Source organism: Acanthochromis polyacanthus, chromosome 20 (genome assembly GCF_021347895.1).
Source record: "Acanthochromis polyacanthus isolate Apoly-LR-REF ecotype Palm Island chromosome 20, KAUST_Apoly_ChrSc, whole genome shotgun sequence".
Lineage (NCBI taxonomy): Eukaryota > Metazoa > Chordata > Actinopteri > Pomacentridae > Acanthochromis > Acanthochromis polyacanthus.
Genome location: NC_067132.1, coordinates 12629573 through 12650774, shown reverse-complemented (window position 1 = coordinate 12650774; position 21202 = coordinate 12629573). Strand labels below are relative to the sequence as shown.

The 21202-nt window shown below is 40.7% G+C and overlaps 2 protein-coding genes across 3 annotated transcripts; both read left to right on the top strand.

Moving 5' to 3' along the window:
- Positions 1 to 150: 150 nt before the first annotated feature.
- Positions 151 to 3070, top strand: fbxo45 (F-box protein 45). The gene is made up of 3 exons (XM_022220561.2): positions 151 to 666; positions 1423 to 1779; positions 1867 to 3070. Exons 1-3 carry the CDS (start codon positions 340 to 342, stop codon positions 2050 to 2052), a joined length of 870 nt encoding a protein of 289 aa, XP_022076253.1. The 5' UTR covers positions 151 to 339; the 3' UTR covers positions 2053 to 3070.
- A 10544-nt stretch (positions 3071 to 13614) lies between these two features.
- nrros (negative regulator of reactive oxygen species) lies at positions 13615 to 20335 on the top strand. 2 transcript variants are annotated; one of them, XM_022220586.2, is made up of 3 exons: positions 13615 to 13916; positions 16034 to 16148; positions 18220 to 20335. In XM_022220586.2, exons 2-3 carry the CDS (start codon positions 16047 to 16049, stop codon positions 20158 to 20160), a joined length of 2043 nt encoding a protein of 680 aa, XP_022076278.2. In that variant the 5' UTR covers positions 13615 to 13916; positions 16034 to 16046; the 3' UTR covers positions 20161 to 20335. The 2 variants fall into 2 exon arrangements, with proteins under 2 accessions (XP_022076278.2, XP_022076270.2); XM_022220578.2 differs by having other exon boundaries at positions 16031 to 16148.
- The last annotated feature ends 867 nt before the right edge of the window (positions 20336 to 21202 follow it).

The following is a 21202-nucleotide window of genomic DNA, read 5'->3' as shown; positions in this document are numbered from 1 at the left end:
CACCTGAGCTTAGAGTTTCTTTTTATTTAATAAGGCTACAACGCTGTATTGGGGTGGCTTTATTGGTCATTTAAAGGAACTAATACTTTCACTAATTAATTTTCCCGTTTTGTTGACAGCAGCGCTATAGGTGTATTTGCTCTTCCAGGACCTTGACGCATCGTTTCCATTCAGCCATTGAACTGGGAAGAGTCGAGTCCATACTGTTGAGGTTTCAATGCGACCTACGTGCGGTTTTATAGGTAAAATGTTACTATTTAACTTATATTAGGAGTCATCCTACGGTGTAAGGTGAAAATATTCGGTCGGCTGGTGTCGTCGGTCAACAGCAGGGCTACAATGTCTGGAGCGGCCGGTGGGGGAGGAGGATCCTCCTGTTTGGGTGCAGCAGCGGCGGCCAGTTGCAGCTCCGCCGGCTCTCCCTACGCTGCTGCAGCCGGGGGAGGCGCAGGGGTGGCCGGGAGGCTGCCAGCTCGGGTCCTGGAGCATATTTTCTCCTATCTGGAGCTGTCTGACTTGATGCGGTGCGCGTTGGTGTGCTGGCATTGGTATAATATCCTGGCGGATGAAAACAGCGAGGTGTGGCGCAGCCTTTGCAGCCGGTCTCTGAGCGATGAAGCCCTGCGTTCAGACATCCTGTGCAACCTGCTCACCTACAGGGGGAAAGTAGGTTCACCTCACTAGTACACCTTTGTTGTCTGAGGCTGGTTAATGACTAACTCCAATCAAAAATCTACTTTTTTAGTGATAGTGTTGCTCTGCCAGCACGGAACATAACTGACAATGTGGTCTTCATCATGAACCCATAAACGGTATTATTGATTGCTAGACATCCCAAGTGATTTTTAACCATTCTTTTATACATTATTATTATTTCTGAGGATCCAACATAAATGGGCAGGTTGTTACATGGTGTTTGCTGTAATGTTGTTTCTGGGGTTACACAGAGCAGGTTCTCATGAGATAGTAGCTCTCTGTTTTATCCCTGAAGCCCTTACTGAGGTTATCATTGTTGCCTAACTGTGTGCAAGTTGGCCCACAAGAAGTTAAACCAGTTTTTGAAATAGTCTCTGAATGGAGATGTAAACAGGAACACTGAAATCAGGAAACTTTACTTGGAAATCCTCCAGGTGTTGCTGTAAAATCCCTAAATCCAGTTTAACATTTTACAGAGAGTCTAAATGTTAGGATTAATTTATGTCACATTTCATTTAGCAACCATAGCACCGAACAAAAGATTGAAGCTCCATAGCCCAGATTGGTTCAGTGCACACTTTCTTGCAAAATAGAAAATCCAACACAGTGTCTCATCTTGTTATGCAAGAATGCATGTCTAAAAGAAGGTAATTTCACCAATAAATATGCTTCTATTAATCATATAAGCTGTGAAATGCCTGATCAATTGCCTGTCCTCCTCTGCAGCTCAAGGCCTTTCAACACGCTCTGAGCTCCCACGACTGCTCCCGCAATGTTTATGTGAAGAAGAACGGCTTTACCCTGCACCGCAACCCCATCGCCCAGAGCACGGATGGAGCACGTGGCAAAATTGGCTTCTCAGAAGGGCGGCATGCCTGGGAAATCTGGTGGGAAGGCCCTCTTGGCACCGTGGCGGTGATAGGCATCGCCACAAAGCGGGCAGCGATGCAGTGCCAAGGCTACGTGGCCCTGCTGGGCAGCGACGACCAGAGCTGGGGCTGGAACCTGGTCGACAACAACCTGCTGCATAACGGGGAGGTCAACGGAAATTTCCCACAGTGTAACAATGCACCCAAATATCAGGTAGGAAAAAACTAATTAACATACACGGTGTCTGGTTTTTGGAATGTTTTTTGCTTTACACTACAGTACGATCGTGCTTGTCCACAGATTGGGGAGAGAATACGAGTGATCCTAGACATGGATGACAAGACATTAGCCTTCGAGAGGGGTTTTGAGTTTCTTGGAGTAGCATTTCGTGGACTGCCCAAAGCCTGCCTGTTCCCTGCTGTGTCTGCGGTGTACGGCAACACTGAAGTCACCATGGTGTACCTGGGGAAACCTCTGGACGGCTAGAAGCTCAACAGCCTGTGCCACCGCTCCGTTAAAACTTCCAAGCTCCTGGAGACTTTGTTGTACACTTTCAAGGTTTCAGAGGCTAAGTGGTCATGTTTTCTTCCAGATAGAACAACTTTATCCACATGAACAAAGAGAACCGTTGGCATTTCTACTACAGCTGGACTGGACAAACCACAGGGAGAAAGAATGTGTGGTTGACTGATGTAAACATGTTTCTCTACCACCGTGGAACTGACCACTTTTACAGTTTAGCTGCTGAGCTGTTTTACTCACAGGTCAGGGGAACATTATTTAATGTCATGCAATTCAGACTAACAGTGCTGAAGATTTATTTGAGATTTTATGACTGCTTGAATGAGGCCAAAACTACTCTAAACTGTGGCAAATACTTTAAGATACCATTTAAACAAGTTGTTATCTGTAGTTATCTGTTGTATGAGGTAATGGAATCAACTCATTGTGGATCAACACAGTTTAACTAAAATCAACAGCTGGAGTGTAACGACTTCATGCCAAATCAGTGTGACCTGATGTTATATTTTGATCAACATGGAGGACATGCAGACCAACTGGCATGCATGTGCATGGATAGCGGTGTATGGACAGAAACATCTCCCCTTTTAAAATACTCACCCAGTAATGGTGGAAACTATACCTGTAACATGATAACGTGTCCTTTTTAATGTGCTATTGTAGTATTACACTTTTATTTATTTCTTTGTTTTATCGATGGTACTATAGATGCTGTACGGTTATAAGGCCTGAAAATAAAGTCTACATGGTGCCACTCTTAGAATAAAGATGCTTAGATGCTTGTTTTAATGTGTGTTCGGCACAGATGGGCTTTTTATAACGCAGCCTGTCAGTTTGTCTGTGTATGCACAGCTGTCGAAATGCAGCGCACGTTTCCACTCCACGTTGCATAAATCAGCCCATAGAGATGCAGTTTTTAAAGACATGAACACAAGACTGTGGAATTACTGTGAAACCATAATAAAGACCTCACAGATTCTGACTGGCCTTTGTATAAATGTCAAGAAAAGAACAAACAGCTCTATAAGCTCTTACCACCTCTTCAGATTTGGATCATTCAGATAAACAGAAGAACTGAAGCTGTAGTAGGGGCAAACATTTGGGAAAAGGGAAAAATAAGACAATTTTAAAATATAAATCATCCTGTAGGTCTTCCCCTCTGTTTTAACTGCCTCCCAGCAGACAAGCGCATGATTTAAATGCACAAAGATTTGAATGTGGCAATGCACATTATGTCAAAAATAGCACAATGTACTACATCCAGGTAGATTTTGCAGCATACAACATAGCAGGCCATTCTGTCCCACAGTCCTGCGCACACTTCCGTCGCATACATCAAGGTGTCTTGCCCGAATATAAACAACCTTGAGCTGCTGAGAGCAAACAGACAGATGACAGCTCATTTCAAAGTGTGAAAGTCAAAGTTTAAGGTGCAATATTTTAATGAGGCAGTATGTCCCAATTGAATGCAGACTGCATGAAACAGTAGGTATTTTGTGAGAGCAGTTGTAGAATGAAATTAAAAGACAAAGTATGTAATGCAGACATAGTCAACATGCATCAGTGGTTTCATCCAAGTTTCAAACACCACTTTCCCAGGTGAAAGTCTTGTGTTTAACCCACTGTGCCCAGACATCATGTTCTCATGTTATTTGATCAGTGAAAAGCCCTATGATTGGCTGAAATCTCCTGTCATGGACTAGATTTTCTAAAGTTTAAAAATGGAGCCAAGAGGAGGTACAGAAGTCTAGTTTTCTTCCTGTGTGAAATACAACATTTCAAAGATCATTATGGATTTTTTCTGCTCAATGATACCAAAACCTACTGTTTACCCCAGTTTCAAATGCTCCATTGGACTATCTGACAAAGGACAAAGCTGGAAACGGAACTGTTTTTCTTAACCAATGAAAGGTTTAATTATCTACAGGACACATGACATTAATATACTGCAGCTACTGAAAAACAGGCACATGACACATTGTCATATATACAGGATAAAGCATTTCACATATATCACATTGAATAGACTGTACCATGATTGCTGAAATGGTTTAAATTGATTAAATGAATTCATAGGTGGCACATAGTATGCAACAGTGAGAGTAACTGTGCATGAACGGCATATATTTTAACTGATGTGACGTCTATGTTAGAGAATAGGGACTTAAAAGACCAGCAGGCAGTTTGAGTGGGGATGAAGAGAAAACCATCCCCATTGTTGACGTGCAATCCCTCCTCCAGCCCCTAGTAGCAGAAAGAGTGCAGTGGAAGAGAGGTCATTTAGCAGAACATTTCTGCCTGACTCAATGATCCTTTATGTGACTGAAGTTTGTTAAAGTTAGAATCTCTTGATCTGAAATATGAATAGTATAACTGTTCAATGTATTGATAAATCAATGGTGCTGTCCATGGTGCTGAAGAATCAATCCATAACATAATCTAAAGTGCAGCCCATAACTTCTCAATTCTGTACTATATTGTAGCTGGAATTTAACACTATCATTGTTCATTTTCAGGGCTTTCCTCCTTAATACATTTGATTTACTGACATCGTATGAGACCTCTCCATCACTGTAGCTGGAGGGCTGCTGGTTTGTGACAAACTGTGGTCAGACTTTTGCTATTACAGCCCACACACTGCTGAACTCTGTGTCTCCTGAACCCAGTCTGAAGCTTCTCCAAAATCACTCCTTCAAATATTTCTCTTTATTTTTTGCTGATACTCTTATTTCTTAAAAAAAAAAAAAAAAATTAAATCGCAGTTTTTATTTTCTTCTGGACTCATGTCTCTTTTCTTCAAATTTTATGTATTTTAAAAATTGTCCCATGCACTGTGTAAAATCGTAATTACTCCATATTCAATGGAGTAAAGTTTACCTTCAAGATCAGTGACCAGTAAGAATGTGTAGTTGCAGAAGAGCAAGATGATCCAGAACACTATGGTGCCAGAAGTATTTAGTAGCGTCTGTGCTGCAGAAAACACACCTCAGACTAAGCCGCCTCTATAAGGGGAGACATGACTGCAGGTATCAACTTAACAATAAATGTTCGGTGTAATAGGTGTCTGAACGTCTGGGAGTATAAAAGGTCTGACCTGTTTGAGGAAACTGACCTACAGTGACTGTCCTGCGCTCAGCTGTGTGTGTCATAGTGTCTGTATGTGTACTGTGAGAAGCATGAGAAACCCCTTTTATATGATGTAAATACACCATTTGGCACTCCTCCAGTCTAAAAAAATAAATATATCAGCTACTGTATGAGGCTGTATAGTTTTGTTTTGCTTAGTTTTGTTTTACAGGCAAATATTATTTTTGAATTGAGCAATTAATACCTGACTTTATGGTTTCTGAGTGTTTAGTGTCTCAAGTTCCTTTTTTGGTTTGATTCATATCAAGTAATCTCAATGTAGTCTAAGATATTACATGTTTATATGTGACCAGCCTAATTATATAAAATGTGTTTGAATGAAAATGATTTACCATGCTAATGATGGCAGTGTTGGTCTCATGTTCAGTCACTTTCCCAGCTTAATATCAACAACAACTAATTCACGTGTCTTCATCAAGTGCCATCATTAGATCAGTGCACGATTTTAATGGATTTTGGTTCCTCCTATAGTGACCTTCATGTTTTAGTATTTTATGTATGTTTGTACATGACTGTTTAAAAGTTTGGAGTCACTTAGAAATGTCCATATTACTGAAAGAAAAGCAGTTTTTTTCAGTGACGATAACATTAAATGAATCAGAAATACATTCTAAGACATTGTTAATGTGGAAAATGACTATTCTAGCTGGAAACTACTGACTTTTAATGGAATATCTCCATAGGGGTACAGAGGAACATTTCCAGCAACCGTCACTCCTGTGTTCTAATGCTACATTGATGATTAGAAAACCCTTGTGCAGTTATGTTAGCACATGAATAAAAGTGTGAGTTTTCATGGAAAACATGAAATTGCCTGAGTGACCCCAAACCTTTGAACAGTAGTGTACATTTATTAATCCATCTATTATCTTTATCCTCTGTTAGATCGCAGAGGGACTGGAGCCTATCAGAGCTGAGTTAGGTTGAAGGCAGGGTTCACCCTGGACAGGTCACCAGTCTATCATAGGGCTACATAGAGACAAAAAACACACTCATATTCACACCTGTGGACAATTTAGAAACACCAATTAGCCCGGACTGTGGGAGGAAGCCAGAGTCGTGCTCAGAGTATCTATCTATCTATCTATCTATCTATCTATCTATCTATCTATCTATCTATCTATCTATCTATCTATCTATCTATCTATCTATCTATCTATCTATCTATCTATCTATCTATCTATCTATCTATCTATCTATCTATTTACCTACCTACCTACCTACCTACCTATCTACCTACCTACCTACCTACCTACCTATCTATCTATCTATCTATCTATCTATCTATCTATCTATCTATCTATCTATCTATCTATCTATCTATCTATCTATCTATCTATCTATCTATCTATCTAGAATAGAATAGAATAGAATAGAATAGAATAGAATGCCATTTATTGTCACTATACACAAGTACAATGAGATTTAGAGCATCTCCATCAGTGCAAGATACATGTAATAAAAATCACAAAAAAGGATAAGTTAAAACAGTTAAAAAGAATAAAAGTGCATGGTCAGTGTGATATTGCACATTAGAATAGTCCGTATTGCACAGTAGACGGTTTTGAGGTAGTCTGGGGGGGGGGGTTTGGAATGTCAGTGCATGTTTGAATTCAGAGTGGTGATGGCTTTTGGAAAGAAACTGTTTTTGAGTCTGTTTGTTTTGGTTCTGATGCACCTGTAGCGCCTTCCTGAGGGCAACAGGACAAACAGGTCGGAACCAGGGTGGAAGTTGTCCTTGATGATGTTTCCTGCCCTTTTAAGGCAGCGGGAGGTGTAAATGTCCATCAGGGAGGGGAGGGGGCAGCCGATGATTTTCTGTGCTGTCTTAACAACCCTCTGAAGCCCCTTCCTGTCTGCCATGGTGCAGCTGCCGTACCACACTGTGATGCAATAAGTCAGCAGGCTCTCAATGGACGAGCGATAGAAGGTCGTCAGCAGGGTGGGGTCCAAGTTGTGTTTCTTGAGAACCCTCAGGAGGTGTAGTCGCTGCTGTGCCTTCTTAATGATCGCCGTAGTGTTGTCCGTCCAGGAGATGTCAGAGGAGATGAGGACGCCCAGGAACCGGAAGCTGTGGACCCTCTCCACACACTCACCGTTGATGTAGAGGGGGGCTAGGTCGGTGCTGAGCTTCCTAAAGTTGACAATGATCTCCTTTGTTTTCTTGGTGTTCAGAGCCAGGTTGTTTTCTGAACACCAAGCTGCCAACTTCAGGACCTCCCCTCTGTAGGCTGCCTCATCTTCTCCTGTGATGAGTCCGACAACTGTTGTATCGTCAGCAAACTTCACGATGAGGTTGCTGTTGTGGGCCGGACGACAGTCATGGGTGTAGAGGCAGTACAGGAGGGGGCTCAGCACACAGCCTTGTGGGGAGCCGGTGCTCAGTGTCCGTGTGGAGGACAGGTGGGGGCCGAGTCTCACAGCCTGGGGCCGGTTGGTGAGGAAGTCCTTTATCCAGGCACATGTGAGAGGGGGGAGGCCGAGAGTGTCCAGTTTGGTGATGAGAATGTCCGGAATGATTGTATTGAAGGCAGAGCTGAAATCCACGAAGAGCATTCGGACATAGCTCTGCTGCTGCTCCAGATGTGACAGCGCAGAGTGTAGAGCTACAGCGATGGCGTCCTCAGTGGATCTGTTTGCACGATATGCAAACTGGTAGGTGTCGAAGTCTGGGGGAGATGGTCCTTGATGTGCTGGAGGACCAGTCTCTCGAAGCACTTCATGATTATCGGAGTGAGGGCCACAGGACGATAATCGTTTGGGCTCATGGTGGGAGACTTCTTAGGTACTGGGATGATTGTGGCGGTTTTCAAACAGGGCGGAATGATTGCCTGTGACAGGGAGAGGTTGAAGATTCTGGTGAAGATGTGGGTGAGCTGGAGGGCACACGCCTTTAGCACTTTACCAGGAACACCATCAGGGCCAGCAGCCTTCTTGGGGTTCACTGCCAGGAGCACCCGTCTGACTTCATGCTCGCTGACAGTGAGTATAGTGGTGCAGGAACTGGGTGGGAGTGGGGGTAGTACAGGGGCTGCTGAGTGTTGCTGTTGTGATGGTTCAAAGCGAGCAAAAAAGCTGTTTAGCTCCTCAGCCAGTGATGCACTCAGGTCTTCTGTTGTTGTAGTGCCGCCCCTGGAGTTTATGATGTCGTAAATGCCCTGCCACACCGCACGTGTGTTGTTGCTGGACAGGTGAGACTCTATGCACTTCTTATGGTCCGCCTTTGCTTTTTAATTCCTTTTTTCAGATCCGCTCGAGCAGTCCTATAAAGGGCTCTGTCACCTGATCTGAAGGCAGTGTCACGGGCTCTGAGGAGTGTATGGACCTGGGCAGGGTTTCCGATTTGGGAAGACCCGGATGGTTTTATCCACAGTCACATTCCCAATACAGAACTTGATGTAGTCTAGTACTGTTTCTGTGAAAGTTCCAAGCTCCTGCTGTTCAAATAGGTCCCAGTCTGTCTCAGTGAAGCAGTCCTGCAGTTGGGAAAGCGCATCATCCGGCCAGGTTGTGACAGTCTTTATGGTGGGCCTGGCACTATGTCTAAGGGAGGTGTAGGCTGACTGTATCTATCTATCTATCTATCTATCTATCTATCTATCTATCTATCTATCTATCTATCTATCTATCTATCTATCTATCTATCTATCTATCTATCTATCTATCTATCTATCTATCTATCTATCTATCTATCTATCTATCTATCTATCTATCTATCTATAATTAAAATAATGGTTAGTTGCAACTAAGTAATGTGTGTTTTAGAAGTCTGATCACTGTGTTGTTGATTAGTCTGTTTTTAAGGCAGCATAAGAGGTTACATCTTTGTTTCCTGAACTGCTGGTACTACAAAACTGTCCACAGATACAGGAAAAGGCCTATAACAAGATACAATGTGTCAAAAACAGGAAAACAGAGCAACGGTCTTCCGTCAGCAACATTAACTGGAAGTGGATATTTAAAGACCACAACGTGTGGCCTAAAAACCTAATTCACCTCCTCTCAGAGTCCCCTCACTTTAAGTTTCACTTTGGCTGCATTTACTTCCAGCATTGAGGCTTTAAATGCAGCCATCCACCACATCGCTAGCACATTTAACTCAGATAATCTCCAAGCAATCATTTACAGTATTGTCATGCTCCATCTTGCTGTTCTCTATTAATTATTTATGAGGGTGATACAACAGTGACTCAACCTATATTCAGATAAAAGGAGCCTCATGCTTTTACTGTTGTAAACACTGTGTGCTCTGGGAACATTCTTCCACTGCACACTGAGAGACCCATTTTTACATTTCAGATAGTAGCAGCAGCAGCAGCAGCTTGTTTTGAAATCTGCAGAATCACATCAGCATGACTCATAACTGGATAAACAGACACAAGTGTGGCACATACAGAAACTTAACCTTCATCTACTGGAAATATGGGGAAAAGGCATCAGAGTGCCGGACATGCTGTTCTGCTGCGATGTGGACAAGTGTAGGAGAGAGTTACCGCTTCAGTAAATGATTGATTGAATATGTGCTGTCAATGCTGAGAGCCTGGCTGCATTGCCTGTTTGTCCCTTCCTCTCTAAGTTCCCCTGTCTGAGTATCTGCTAATACTCTCTGGTTGCTGTCCTGTCCCTGAACGTCTGTCTATCAGCTCCAGCCTCCTTGATACGTTCAACCGTACTGTCTGTCTGCCTCTGGATTGTGTTTCCAATTACAGCATCTGTCCATCAGTCTGCCTCTCTGTGACATTTACTGCTCTGTTAAACCTGCTGTTTGATGGCAGTAATTACACCTCTACAAGTGACAGAGGACAAGAAGAGCAGCTAATGTATTCTTAAGGTGTTGTGATTTTTTTCCGTAGATGGTTTTTTGTATAAATGTTACCAAATCAGGCATTTTAAGGGCATCAATGAAACAGAGGGCAAACTAAGTGGAAGGCAGCTGCATTTCTCCTTTTTTTGTTCTCGAAAACATTTCACCTGTCATCAAAGAAGCACTCCTTGCTGCATTGTACTGCATACAAAGCGTCGTTCAGCTTGTGGGTGGGTGTTTTATTCTTATCTAAAGGATAAGAGACACTCCTTTGAGGACAGCGGTGTTCACATTCTGGACAGAGAAAAGAGACAGTTTGAGAGAGGAGGGACAGCCATCTTTAACCCTCATGTAGTCCTTACCAAAAAATGTTGTTGCCTTGTCTGAAAAAAGTCCAAAAATTCAGAAAAAATTTATAAAAATTTGCAAAATCTTCAGGAAGAAAATTCCTGAAAAGTCCATCCATCCATTCTCTATACACCGCTTTATCCTCTCTAGGGTCGCAGGGGGTGCTGGAGTCTATCCCAGCTGACTCGGGCGAAGGCAGGGGACACCCTGGACAGGTCGCCAGTTCCTGAAAAATTTCCCTCAAAAATTTTATTTTTTTTAATAAAAAAAATCCCCAAATTTGACAGCGAAATTCACTGGATTTTGGTTGATTTTTTTCTGAATGTTCTTTTTCTTTAATGTTCTTTTTTCCACCAAAAAATGTTCAAAAATTTCCTTAAAAAATTTTGAAAATATGGAAGTTTTCACTGTGAAAATATATACATTTTTTCCCCACATTTTTAAAAATTTAAAATGGCTCAATCTGACCCGCAGGATGACAGGAGGGTTAAACAGAGGAGATAATCTATGACTTCACTTATCAGACACCTAAAATGCAGTTTCACCACGATGAAACACCTCGAGTCCTCCCTCGCGCGATAGTTTCAGAACTATTCAACAGTCAAGGCGCGTGACTCGTGTCTATAAGATGTGTAATTTTAGGGTGAATAGAAATACCTGAAACTCCATATTAGTCAGTTATATTTGCTGAAGCAGTTAAGAGTACCATCACCATGACCGAGAATCTGTACAGAGAACTTAATAGAAGTTTCTGTTTGTTATAGGTTCATTAAATATGTAGATTAAGTGTTACTTTTTAAATGAATGAATGAATATTAGTTATTGCTCGGTAATAACTGAGTCATCGCATTCTATTATATATGAAAAAAAACAATCTGATTAAGGTATTTTGATATACTTTCATGACATAACTATGATCTCATGGACTATCCTTGTAATGCCTTTACTGTATCTTTACTAAAAATGTATCCAACATCTATTCATACATACATACATACATTCATTCATTCATTCATTCATTCATTCATTATCTCTATCACAGACAAACAATCACACTCGCATTCACACCTATGGACAATTTAGAATGATCACATCTATTCATGCTAATTGTAATACTTGTGCTGTTGCATTGGTTGATATTTAAACATAAAATATAGTCATATCTGTACAATATCCTCACAAGTTTTGTAAAAGCTGTCATAAATCTGTCAGATGACATTAAATTTGACTGACCCAAGGCTTTCAGATCACAAGATCCTCGTGACAAAATGAACATCCTGTTTCCACTAGAGGGCAGCGATTGTCTTGTACATGTTAGCAGCTTCACAGCACATAAAAACTGGCTCATGTGTGGTTTAATATATCAGGAGGACAGAGGCTGCCCATTTTTTCAGATGTAAATACTGTTTAGCGTGAAGTAAAGTTTTTTTATTGTATCTGTTCTTGTTAACAGGCTGCACAGTGACTTGGTAGTGGGTTTTCTCCACGTTTTATGGCACAGTCCTGCTGAGATTAAGTGGTGATTCTAAATAGTCCATAGGTGTGAATGTGAGTGTGATTGTTTGTCTGTGTGTAGCCCTGTGATAGACTGGTGACCTGTCCATGGTGTCCCCTGTCTTCACCCTAAGTCAGCTGGGATAGACTCCAGCCCCCCTGCGACCCTAATGAGGATTAAGTGGTGTATAGATGATAGCTGGATGGATGTTCTCATTAACATCCAGCAGTGGAGCCATATTGAAACAATTACAGATATTAGCTGAGGGGAGAGAAATGAAATGTTCTTGCTGTTGAGGAATCAGGAAAATAAGGCAAATGAAAGGAACATAAACAATAGCCTGAGACCCTGAGGATTGTAAATACTCCAACATTTATCTTTATGTTGGTAAGTCCTCACTGCTCACACCCTCCTCTCCCATGAGGCTTTGCACCTCAGCTGCCACACCACCTCCTCAGCTCTCAGAAATAGAATGCAAATGTTGATACCACGTTCTAATTTGGTCTCAGCTGCTAAAGACAAAGCATAGTGACCAGAATTCACACTTGTGCTGCCCATGTTCACCAACAGTTGCTTTCATTTGATATACTTAGAACGCCACAAGTGAAGGATGTCAGTTGTCTTACATCACATGCAGAGCCACAGTTGAAGATGAACACAGATTCTAAAAGTGTCCTAACAGGTGACCGAAGCAATGTAAAAGCATCTATGAGTCAGAAACCCACTAGAGATGTAAGGCAAGAGGATCAGCAGTAATTCCAATGCTAACTACACATTTAAATCACATTATTTAGGCAGCTGGGTGAGAATTAAAGATGCCTGTAAAAGGTTTTTGTTCAAGTAAGTTTCTTTTAGCGTTCATTGTTGTTCAGCAAAATGCATTGTGTATATTCTGAAGGTCTAATAAACATGTTGAATTAATTTCCCCCAGCATAAAACATTCAGAAAGCTGGCTTTTTTATGAAACCTACATGTTTTTTTCCATCTGTGCTTTTTTGCAAGCTGCTCTTGTGCATAAAAACAAATGGAAACGCATTTTGTTCAGTTTTGTATAAACAGTCGCTGCGCTTTCTCTCCTAAGACATTTCACAGGTTATGGATTAAAAAATGCTGCTGCCACCTAAACTATTTTTACTCCAGAGTCAGAAGTGAGAGCTAGAGATGTCCTGTGTGAAAACAGGAAGGCATCACTAACTAATCGACACTCCAAGGACAGCACCATCACTTCCTGATTCCCAATTCCTTATTTTTGCACCAATACAAAGCAGGGTCCAAGCTGACAGCTGGAGTTGAACAGAAGATGGAGGAATTGTTATGCTGCATTTAGTTGCCATGCTAAAAGAAAAATAGAAGGAAACACATGAGGTGTTTAGATAAGCTACTGAAAGGTTACTTGAGGTGAGCAAAGTAAAACACGAGAAGACAGTGTTGATTCAGAGCATGCTGCAGCTAAATGATTTGTGCAGTTATCGATTGTCTTCATGATTGTACATTTTCTGGACTATATTAACATATCACCAGATGCACAGTGTAAAGCGTGTGTGTGTGTGTATTTGTTATGGCTGTTGCAGGCCGAAAGTCAGCAGGAAGGGTGTGTGTGTGTTGAGTGGTTTCCTCCCGAGTAGCTTGGCTGATCAGAACGAGCAGAAGGTGTCAAGGGTGTGTTCTCATTGGGTTTTTGCGGTAGCAGTTGCGCTACCAGCATTAGTCGTCTTTACAGCAACACCACTGCTGAAGAAAAAAGAAAACTCTTGTGCAGCAACCCTGGTGAGGAGCTGTTAAGCCTGCACTCGCCTTCCTGTGGCCCCGGGCTTGAGAACCTCTGACTGATTGCAGTTTGTCCATGTGACTCGGTTTCCGCTGCCTGCCTGCTTCCGTGAATAGTAAAAAGAGGCATCAGTGCTTCAGTCAGCGCAGAGGAGAGAAGCTGAACTTCACACGCTCTGAACACACTCTGCAAGCAGCGAGGCAACCAGCGATATGGTCAGGGGATCAACCGTCAGTGGCTTGGGAAATCCACACCTAACCACCAGTGTAAGTAGATGCACAAGGTGCTGTTGTAGTACAGCAGTCTGCACTGATACTCTGCTAAAAGAAGCAAAATAAACTGGCTCAATTAAGAACGTTGAATAGAAATGTGTTTGGTCTTTGATGTATTTGAGATACTTTAATGATGACCTGCTTTATATCATAGCACTTCATGTGAAAATTTGAGTCAGCATACTTTTTCTAGATATATGTTTATGGCATTTAGACATTTAAGGAACCATGTGGTGGACATTTGTGCAATTCATACACAATGTAACTGTGTTCAGCATTATCAGAATTTTTGCTTTATTTTGAGAAAATGTGCAATTTTCTCACAATCTGGCTGCATCAGTCCAGTCAGAAAGAATAAGTAGTATTCTGCAAATATTCTGCAAAACTCATACCGAGAGCATAGTTTAGGAAATGCTATTCTTCTGTTGCACACTGGCCACTAGCAAGGAAAAACTACTGTTTTTAAAAATGCTGTAGAACACAGAATCAATACTACAAGTTACAAAATTATCAAAACATTAAAATGAAATTTTCAAAAAGCCTAAATCTGACCAAAAATTGCTATATTTATTAATGGTATCTCTGGGAAAACATGTCATGTGAGTAAAAATACCTGAGTTAAGAAAGCTTGCAAGGCAAAAAGGAACACAAAAACTCCATATTCTGTATGCGTCACACAGTGGTTTGAACTGAAATTCAGGAAATTTTTTGCAAAGCTGCTGATCTCAGGACAAACTTTCACAATCTAAATCAATGTATAGGGTCCTCCGCAAAAGGAAACAGATTACATGGCGTAGATATGAACACTGTGAGAATTTTATTCCTCTGCCATGAAAGAAGTATGAACTGGACGCGGCATTCGTGTTCATAGAAGTCATGGGAAGTGTTTTTGATATTGCGTCTCGGTGCTGCAGAAAGTCTTCAGATATGAGTAAATCAGAAAAAGTGATAAAATCAACAACTGATAAAAACACTTCAATCAGTCTGAACATTTCTGGAATTAATTTGAAGTGGAACTCTGGTTATTAAAGATGAAGTTATCTGCTTCAACACTCCTGCGTCTCGTTCGGCTTGTTTGAAAGTCCACTTAGAGTGAAAAAAACTGCTTGTACCAGCATTTCATGAACACGTACATACACTACTGTTCAAACGTTTGGTGTTTTTCATGAAAACTCACACTTTTATTCATGTTCTAACATAATTGCACAAGGGTTTTCTATTCATCAATCAGCCTTTCAACACCATTAGTTAACAGAATGTAGCATTAGAACACAGGAGTGATGGTTGCTGGAAATGTTCCTCTGTAGCCCTATGGAGATATTCTATTAAAATCAGCTGTTTCCAGCTAGAATACTCATTTACCACATTAACAATGTCTAGACTGGATTTCTGATTAATTTAATGCTATCTTCATTGCAAGAAACGGCTTTTCTTTCAAAAATAAGGACATTTCTAAGTGACATCAAACTTCTGAAGGGTGTAATTACATGCGCATCGCACACAAATTGTAATAACTATGTCTACAGAAAAGCACAGCTAATGCAGGGACTCCTTCATCTGTTGGATCATCTACCATCCACACATAGCAGCACCCTCCTTAATTATTGGCACCCCTGGTTGGGATGTGTTCTTTAGCTTCTACTAAATTCACTTTTTTTCTAAACAACATAGGACCAAAATGAAAAAAAGAGGAAAATCCAACCTTTAATTCAAGTGCATTCATTCAGTGGGGAAAAAATCACACATTAAGAAATAATTCTTTTAGTATCAAATCATGTGTGCCACAATTATTAGCACCCCTGATGTTGATATTTTGTACAGCCACCTTTTACCAACAAAACAGCACCTATAATACATTTTTCTACAATTTTCAGCGTGAGAGTATGATTCTGCAATAAAATGGAATTTATTTTACGGTTTTCAACACATCTTAACCAGAACTACCAATAATTATGGAGGGCGCTGTATATTAACAGATCGGCTGAACAGTACTGCATCTGACTTTTTTTTTTTTTAGATAAAGTGTAAAAAATAAGTAATATAAAAACGTAGGAATCCATATTCAGTCGTTCAGAGCCTAATCCTGTCTGATTCTGCCATCTTCTCAGCAGTGAGGATGATAAAATGCCAGTCCACGGACTCACTCCCATCCTGCTTTGCTTGTTACCCATGTGGAGAATCCTGACACCAGTTGCAAGTCATCCACAACCCAGCCGATGTCAGCTGGTAAGACGACCTCCTTTCACTCTGCTCTGCTTAACAAGAGCTCTAACATAAACTTGATACAGTATCAGCAACACAGGTGGAAATATGAGTTTGTCTCATGCAGAAGGTCAAACTGTTTAAGTGATGTTTTTTTACTGCATTTTGTTGGAATGCAGTTCTAGTTTGAAGTGGAAAAGTCTCCACTGATAAATCAGTCATCTTGTTTCACTATCATGACCCTCAAAAACTGTGATGTTTTATTCTGTGGATATCATAAGTTCTCTAAACATGATCTGGTAACAATGACCATGTTAACGTGAAATTACATTTGTGAGGAGATTTAGTTTGACACCAAGAGCTTACATCATCAGCAAAGTTTTCTCTCACTAATACGATCCATGGTCTGAAGGCAATCTGTATACAAGGTTTATGATTTTAGTTACAACTTTAATTTATAATAATAATAATAATAACTGTAAACATCTGGCAGGCAGAAAAATATGAAATATGTTAAAGGATATTGGAATAATGAAAGGTTCCAAAAAATTAAAACTCGGTCAAAGTAGCATCCAATATCTGTAAACAAATCGTATTTTGAGCTGATTTAACGACAGTAAAACTGTGTAATTTTAGTTACATACAGTAAAAGAACAAACTGACATGTGTTCAAATACAGACTTTTAATGTGGATATTATTTACAGTTTAAGCCTGTTTTTGTTTTTGTTTTGTCTGCTTTTACAGTCAACATGTGATTTTACCGTTTTACTCTTTAATTAGCAAAATGGGAAAAAATTGTCAAATACCACTTAAACAATAATATACCATTTTTCTATACTTAATATGCATAATTCATCTTTCAAATAATGTCAAAACTCTGCAAAATAGTAGATTTTTTAGCTGATTTAAATGCAGTAAAAATAATTTAACAGTTAAACATTGTAAAAAAAAAATAATGAATTGCCATTACATTACATTACCATTACTATGTGATTTTACTAGTTATTATCAGCAATTTGACAAAACAGGGAAATTCTGGAAAATAACAGCAAATTTCCCCCCCAAAAAAATACAGTTTAAAACATTTATTTATTTATTTTTACAGTCTAGAGTCTCTGTAGTTGTTTTCACCTTAAATTTTATTTATTACTAATATATTAATGAATGCTGAAAGTGGCACTCAATTAAGAAAACGGAAAAAAAAAAACAACCCTGCTGTAGAGTGTTATGGTAAATTTAAATATTTTAGAAATACAATAATTCCACAGCAATAAAGTAGTAAACTTTATTTACCCTTTTCTTGATATGATCTAAATAAAAACTGGATGGAAACAGGATAACATCGACTTGTTCATTAAAATTCAAACATATAATTTGTCAGCTCTTTTTAAAATTCATACCTACTGACTAAGTGTTAAAAAGCACTGACAAATGCATGAAATACTTTTTTTCAAGTGGTCCCGTGAATTAAAGTGCAGCGCTAATGGAAAACGGAGGCTATTTCAAGGAAGTGTTGAAATTTTGGTTATTTATGGTGAGATCAGTGACCCTAACAGTCTACAGAGAGCCTACAGCGTTGTCAGTGTAAATGCTAACATAAGCACTATTGACATTTGCAAATCACTCAACACAAAAGTGATTGAAGAAACAGCTTTAAAAATCATTAATTTTGCATCAAGTTTTCCGGCAACTTGAAAAATGGTGGTGCTACAAGAAGAAGAGGAGAACCACTTAATTCATTTTAATGAATCTCCAGGGACCTTGACTATCTGTGGCAAATTTCCCAGTAATCCATTTAGTAGTTGTCGACATATTTTAGTCTAATAGATCAACATTGTCATTGCTAGATCTTGCATGCTTACAAAACTAAAATTCTGACACTATATACATATATATATCATATATCATATGATAAAACAATCCATCCAAACAGAAAGCTGACTGAGGTAACCACATGAAGGGTTAATTTAGGCCATGCGATATTTGTTCCTGAACCTGGTAAAACAATCAAATACAGTCACTGAATGCCAAAGCATTACAACACAGCACCGGCACACAATACAGAAACTTGACAGCATCTTATTTTCTCTGCAGATACAAAGAACAGCTCTCTGCAACGATGCCGAGCTCTCCTCTGTGCCCATGGGACTGCCAGACAACATAGAGGAGCTTCAGCTTAACTACAACCACATTAAAACACTACAGGACTCCGCTCTGCTCCGTTACCCCTCACTAAAGACCCTGAGCCTCGCTTGCAATAATTTGGAGAGAATAGAATCAAACACTTTTCAGAACTCACAACTGTTAGAAAGCCTTAATCTAGCAAATAACAATATTTCTAGTGGCAGCCTCGCGTTAAAAAAGCTACATGGCCTCAGAGCTCTGGATCTCTCTGAAAATAGGCTAGACGATGAAATGGCTGCCACTCTCCTTGAGAACCTAACATCCCTGGAGTATCTCAATCTTTCCGGAAACCTCTTGCGGAGAGTGGACGAGACCTCGTTCAGAGATCTCCACCAACTCAAAGAATTGGACCTGCAAAGAAACTTCATTTTTGAGATCGATAGCGCCTTCGACACCAACACCAAACTTCAGCGGCTGAACCTGGCCTTCAACTACCTGCCTTGTCTGACTGACTTCCACATGACGCAGCTGGTCGTCCTCAACGCCAGCTACAACACCATCGAGTGGTTCATCTCCAGGCAAGACCTCAATGAGACTTTCCAGCTGGAAACGCTCGATCTTTCCAACAACAGACTGCTCTTCTTTCCGTTCTTGCCCAGCCACAGTCGTTTACGGAACCTTTACCTCTCCCACAACGTCATTAGTTTCTACGAACGCTTGTCGCGCAACGTCACGCACCCAAACTCAACCACAACCGTTGAGTTCTACAATCTGAAGAGCTACATGCAAAATGTGACCGCTCAGCTGTGGGATGACGACCTTCACGGTGATATCTGCTCTTTAGAGATTTTAGATCTGAGAGGAAACCAGGTGGATTATTTCCCCGAAGGATTCATCCAGAAAATGCCAAAACTGTCCAGACTTCAAATGTGCACAAACTGCCTGGAGACTTTAAATCTAACAGCAGAACAGTTCTCTGGCAGCTTGTACGAGCTGGACGTCAGCAACAACAGACTGAACCAGATTTTGGCAGACGAGGATACACTGACCACTCTGAGCAATTTGACGTATTTTAACCTGAGCCTGAACGGTCTGGAGAGGCTGCCACTGGGTTTGTTTTCCTCACTGCCAAGCATCCGCTCAGTGGATCTCAGCTCCAACAACATTGACATTTGCCTTTCTGAGGAAGCTGAGATCACTACACACACTCTTTCATCTTGCGTGGACTGGAAGAACATTGCATCCTTAAGGCAGCTTTACCTAAAGGGATGCAACCTTAAAATAATTCCAAACTCTGCATTCACAGGTTTGTTATTGACACACTTAGAACTGTCTGACAACCCTGGACTCCATGTCAAAGAATCAATACAGAGACTGAGCAGAACGTTGCAGCATCTAGGTGTAGGAAATACTCAAATACACGACTTCGACTTCTCCCGCTTTCACAGTCTGAAGTCTTTAAACATTTCAAAGAACTCTCTCGCTCACTTACCCCCTTCACTTCCAGACCTCGACCTGAAAGTGCTCGACTTGAGGGACAACCAACTGTCCACTATCCACTCAGCTCATGCTGAAGCCTTAGCCCCGAAACTTCAGACTGTTTTTCTCACAGGAAATCCATTCAACTGCTGTCAAACAGAATGGTTCAGGACATTCGAGACAACGAGGACAATCAATATAGTTGGACAATCAGAAATCGAATGTGAGGATCTCTTCGGAACGGAGCGTATCACTGACCACTCATTTTCCTGTTTCGAAGAAGAGGGGGAGTCTATACTCTGGTACATTCTGCTTCTTTTACCTGTGTGTGTTTCTTTTATGGGAATTTCCATTATTGTCTTCCTCACATTCAAGCCCAAAATGCTACAAAAATCGATCAAAAAGAAATGCTTCAAGCCTACATCTTACTGATACTTTATAAACCCTGAATGAGCTATGTTTTGTACAGTAAATGTAACAGAATGTATGTTGGAAATAAATTCACTTCACTGTAAGACTGTCTACAATAATGAAGTACTGTAAAAGTTTTTCACATGGCTATGCATTGTTCAGTAAAGTGTGGCTGAATGCCAGGCCCTGATCCTGATGTCCTGATGTAAAAATGTGGCCGAGTTCTTGTGGGTCCTGGTGTGTGTGAGTGTGTGTGTGGGTGTATGTGTGTGTGTGAAGATATGCAGAAGTAGTGTGATGCAAGCTGTTGCTATAAGCAGCAGAGGAAACATGAAATTTCCTGTTTTGCTAAGATGTGCAGCAACTGCCCAGTTCTGTATCTCAGAGAGGAGGGGTTTGAGGTTTCCTTCCCACCACTGAGACTAAGATGCGTCGTTCAAATGAAATTCCAGAGTGTCTAAACCCTATACTACCCCTGTATTGATTCACAGTTATCTATTCCACCGTGCACCTCATAGAAATGCAAAAACTTTAAACAAATGCATACAGATATCATCAGAAATGTTGTATATACGTATCAGACACGATGCAGCGTTAGTGTTGCATAGCACAGAGAGGAGCAGCAGTGCATCTCTACAGTGTGCTGTGTGCAGCTGCTCACGAGGCTGGTAGATCAGTCTGTAGCTGTACATGATGCCGGAGGCTTAACCAGAAAGAAACCAGAATACCGCTGTGGTGCTGCTCATGGTCATGGTGGTTGCAACATAAAAAGAGAAACCAGAGTGAAGCCTTGCCAAAGCCTCGAAAAGTATTTTTTTTCTTACATATCTTTCACAAAATAAAGTTGCCAGTGGGTATGTTACAGAATCAAACCACTAATATAGTGTGCTTCCTTCAAAGCTGCAAATCGATTTTTCGAAAAAGTGAGAAATGTAGCGGCTGATGAGAGATAGAGCCTCGTGTTTTGAAGGTTTTTTAAGTGTGAATGTCAGTGAGTTATTAATAAGAAGTGTGACTGGCTCAACCTTCATGCTTTCGCTCATTTAACTGACTGTGAAACTGA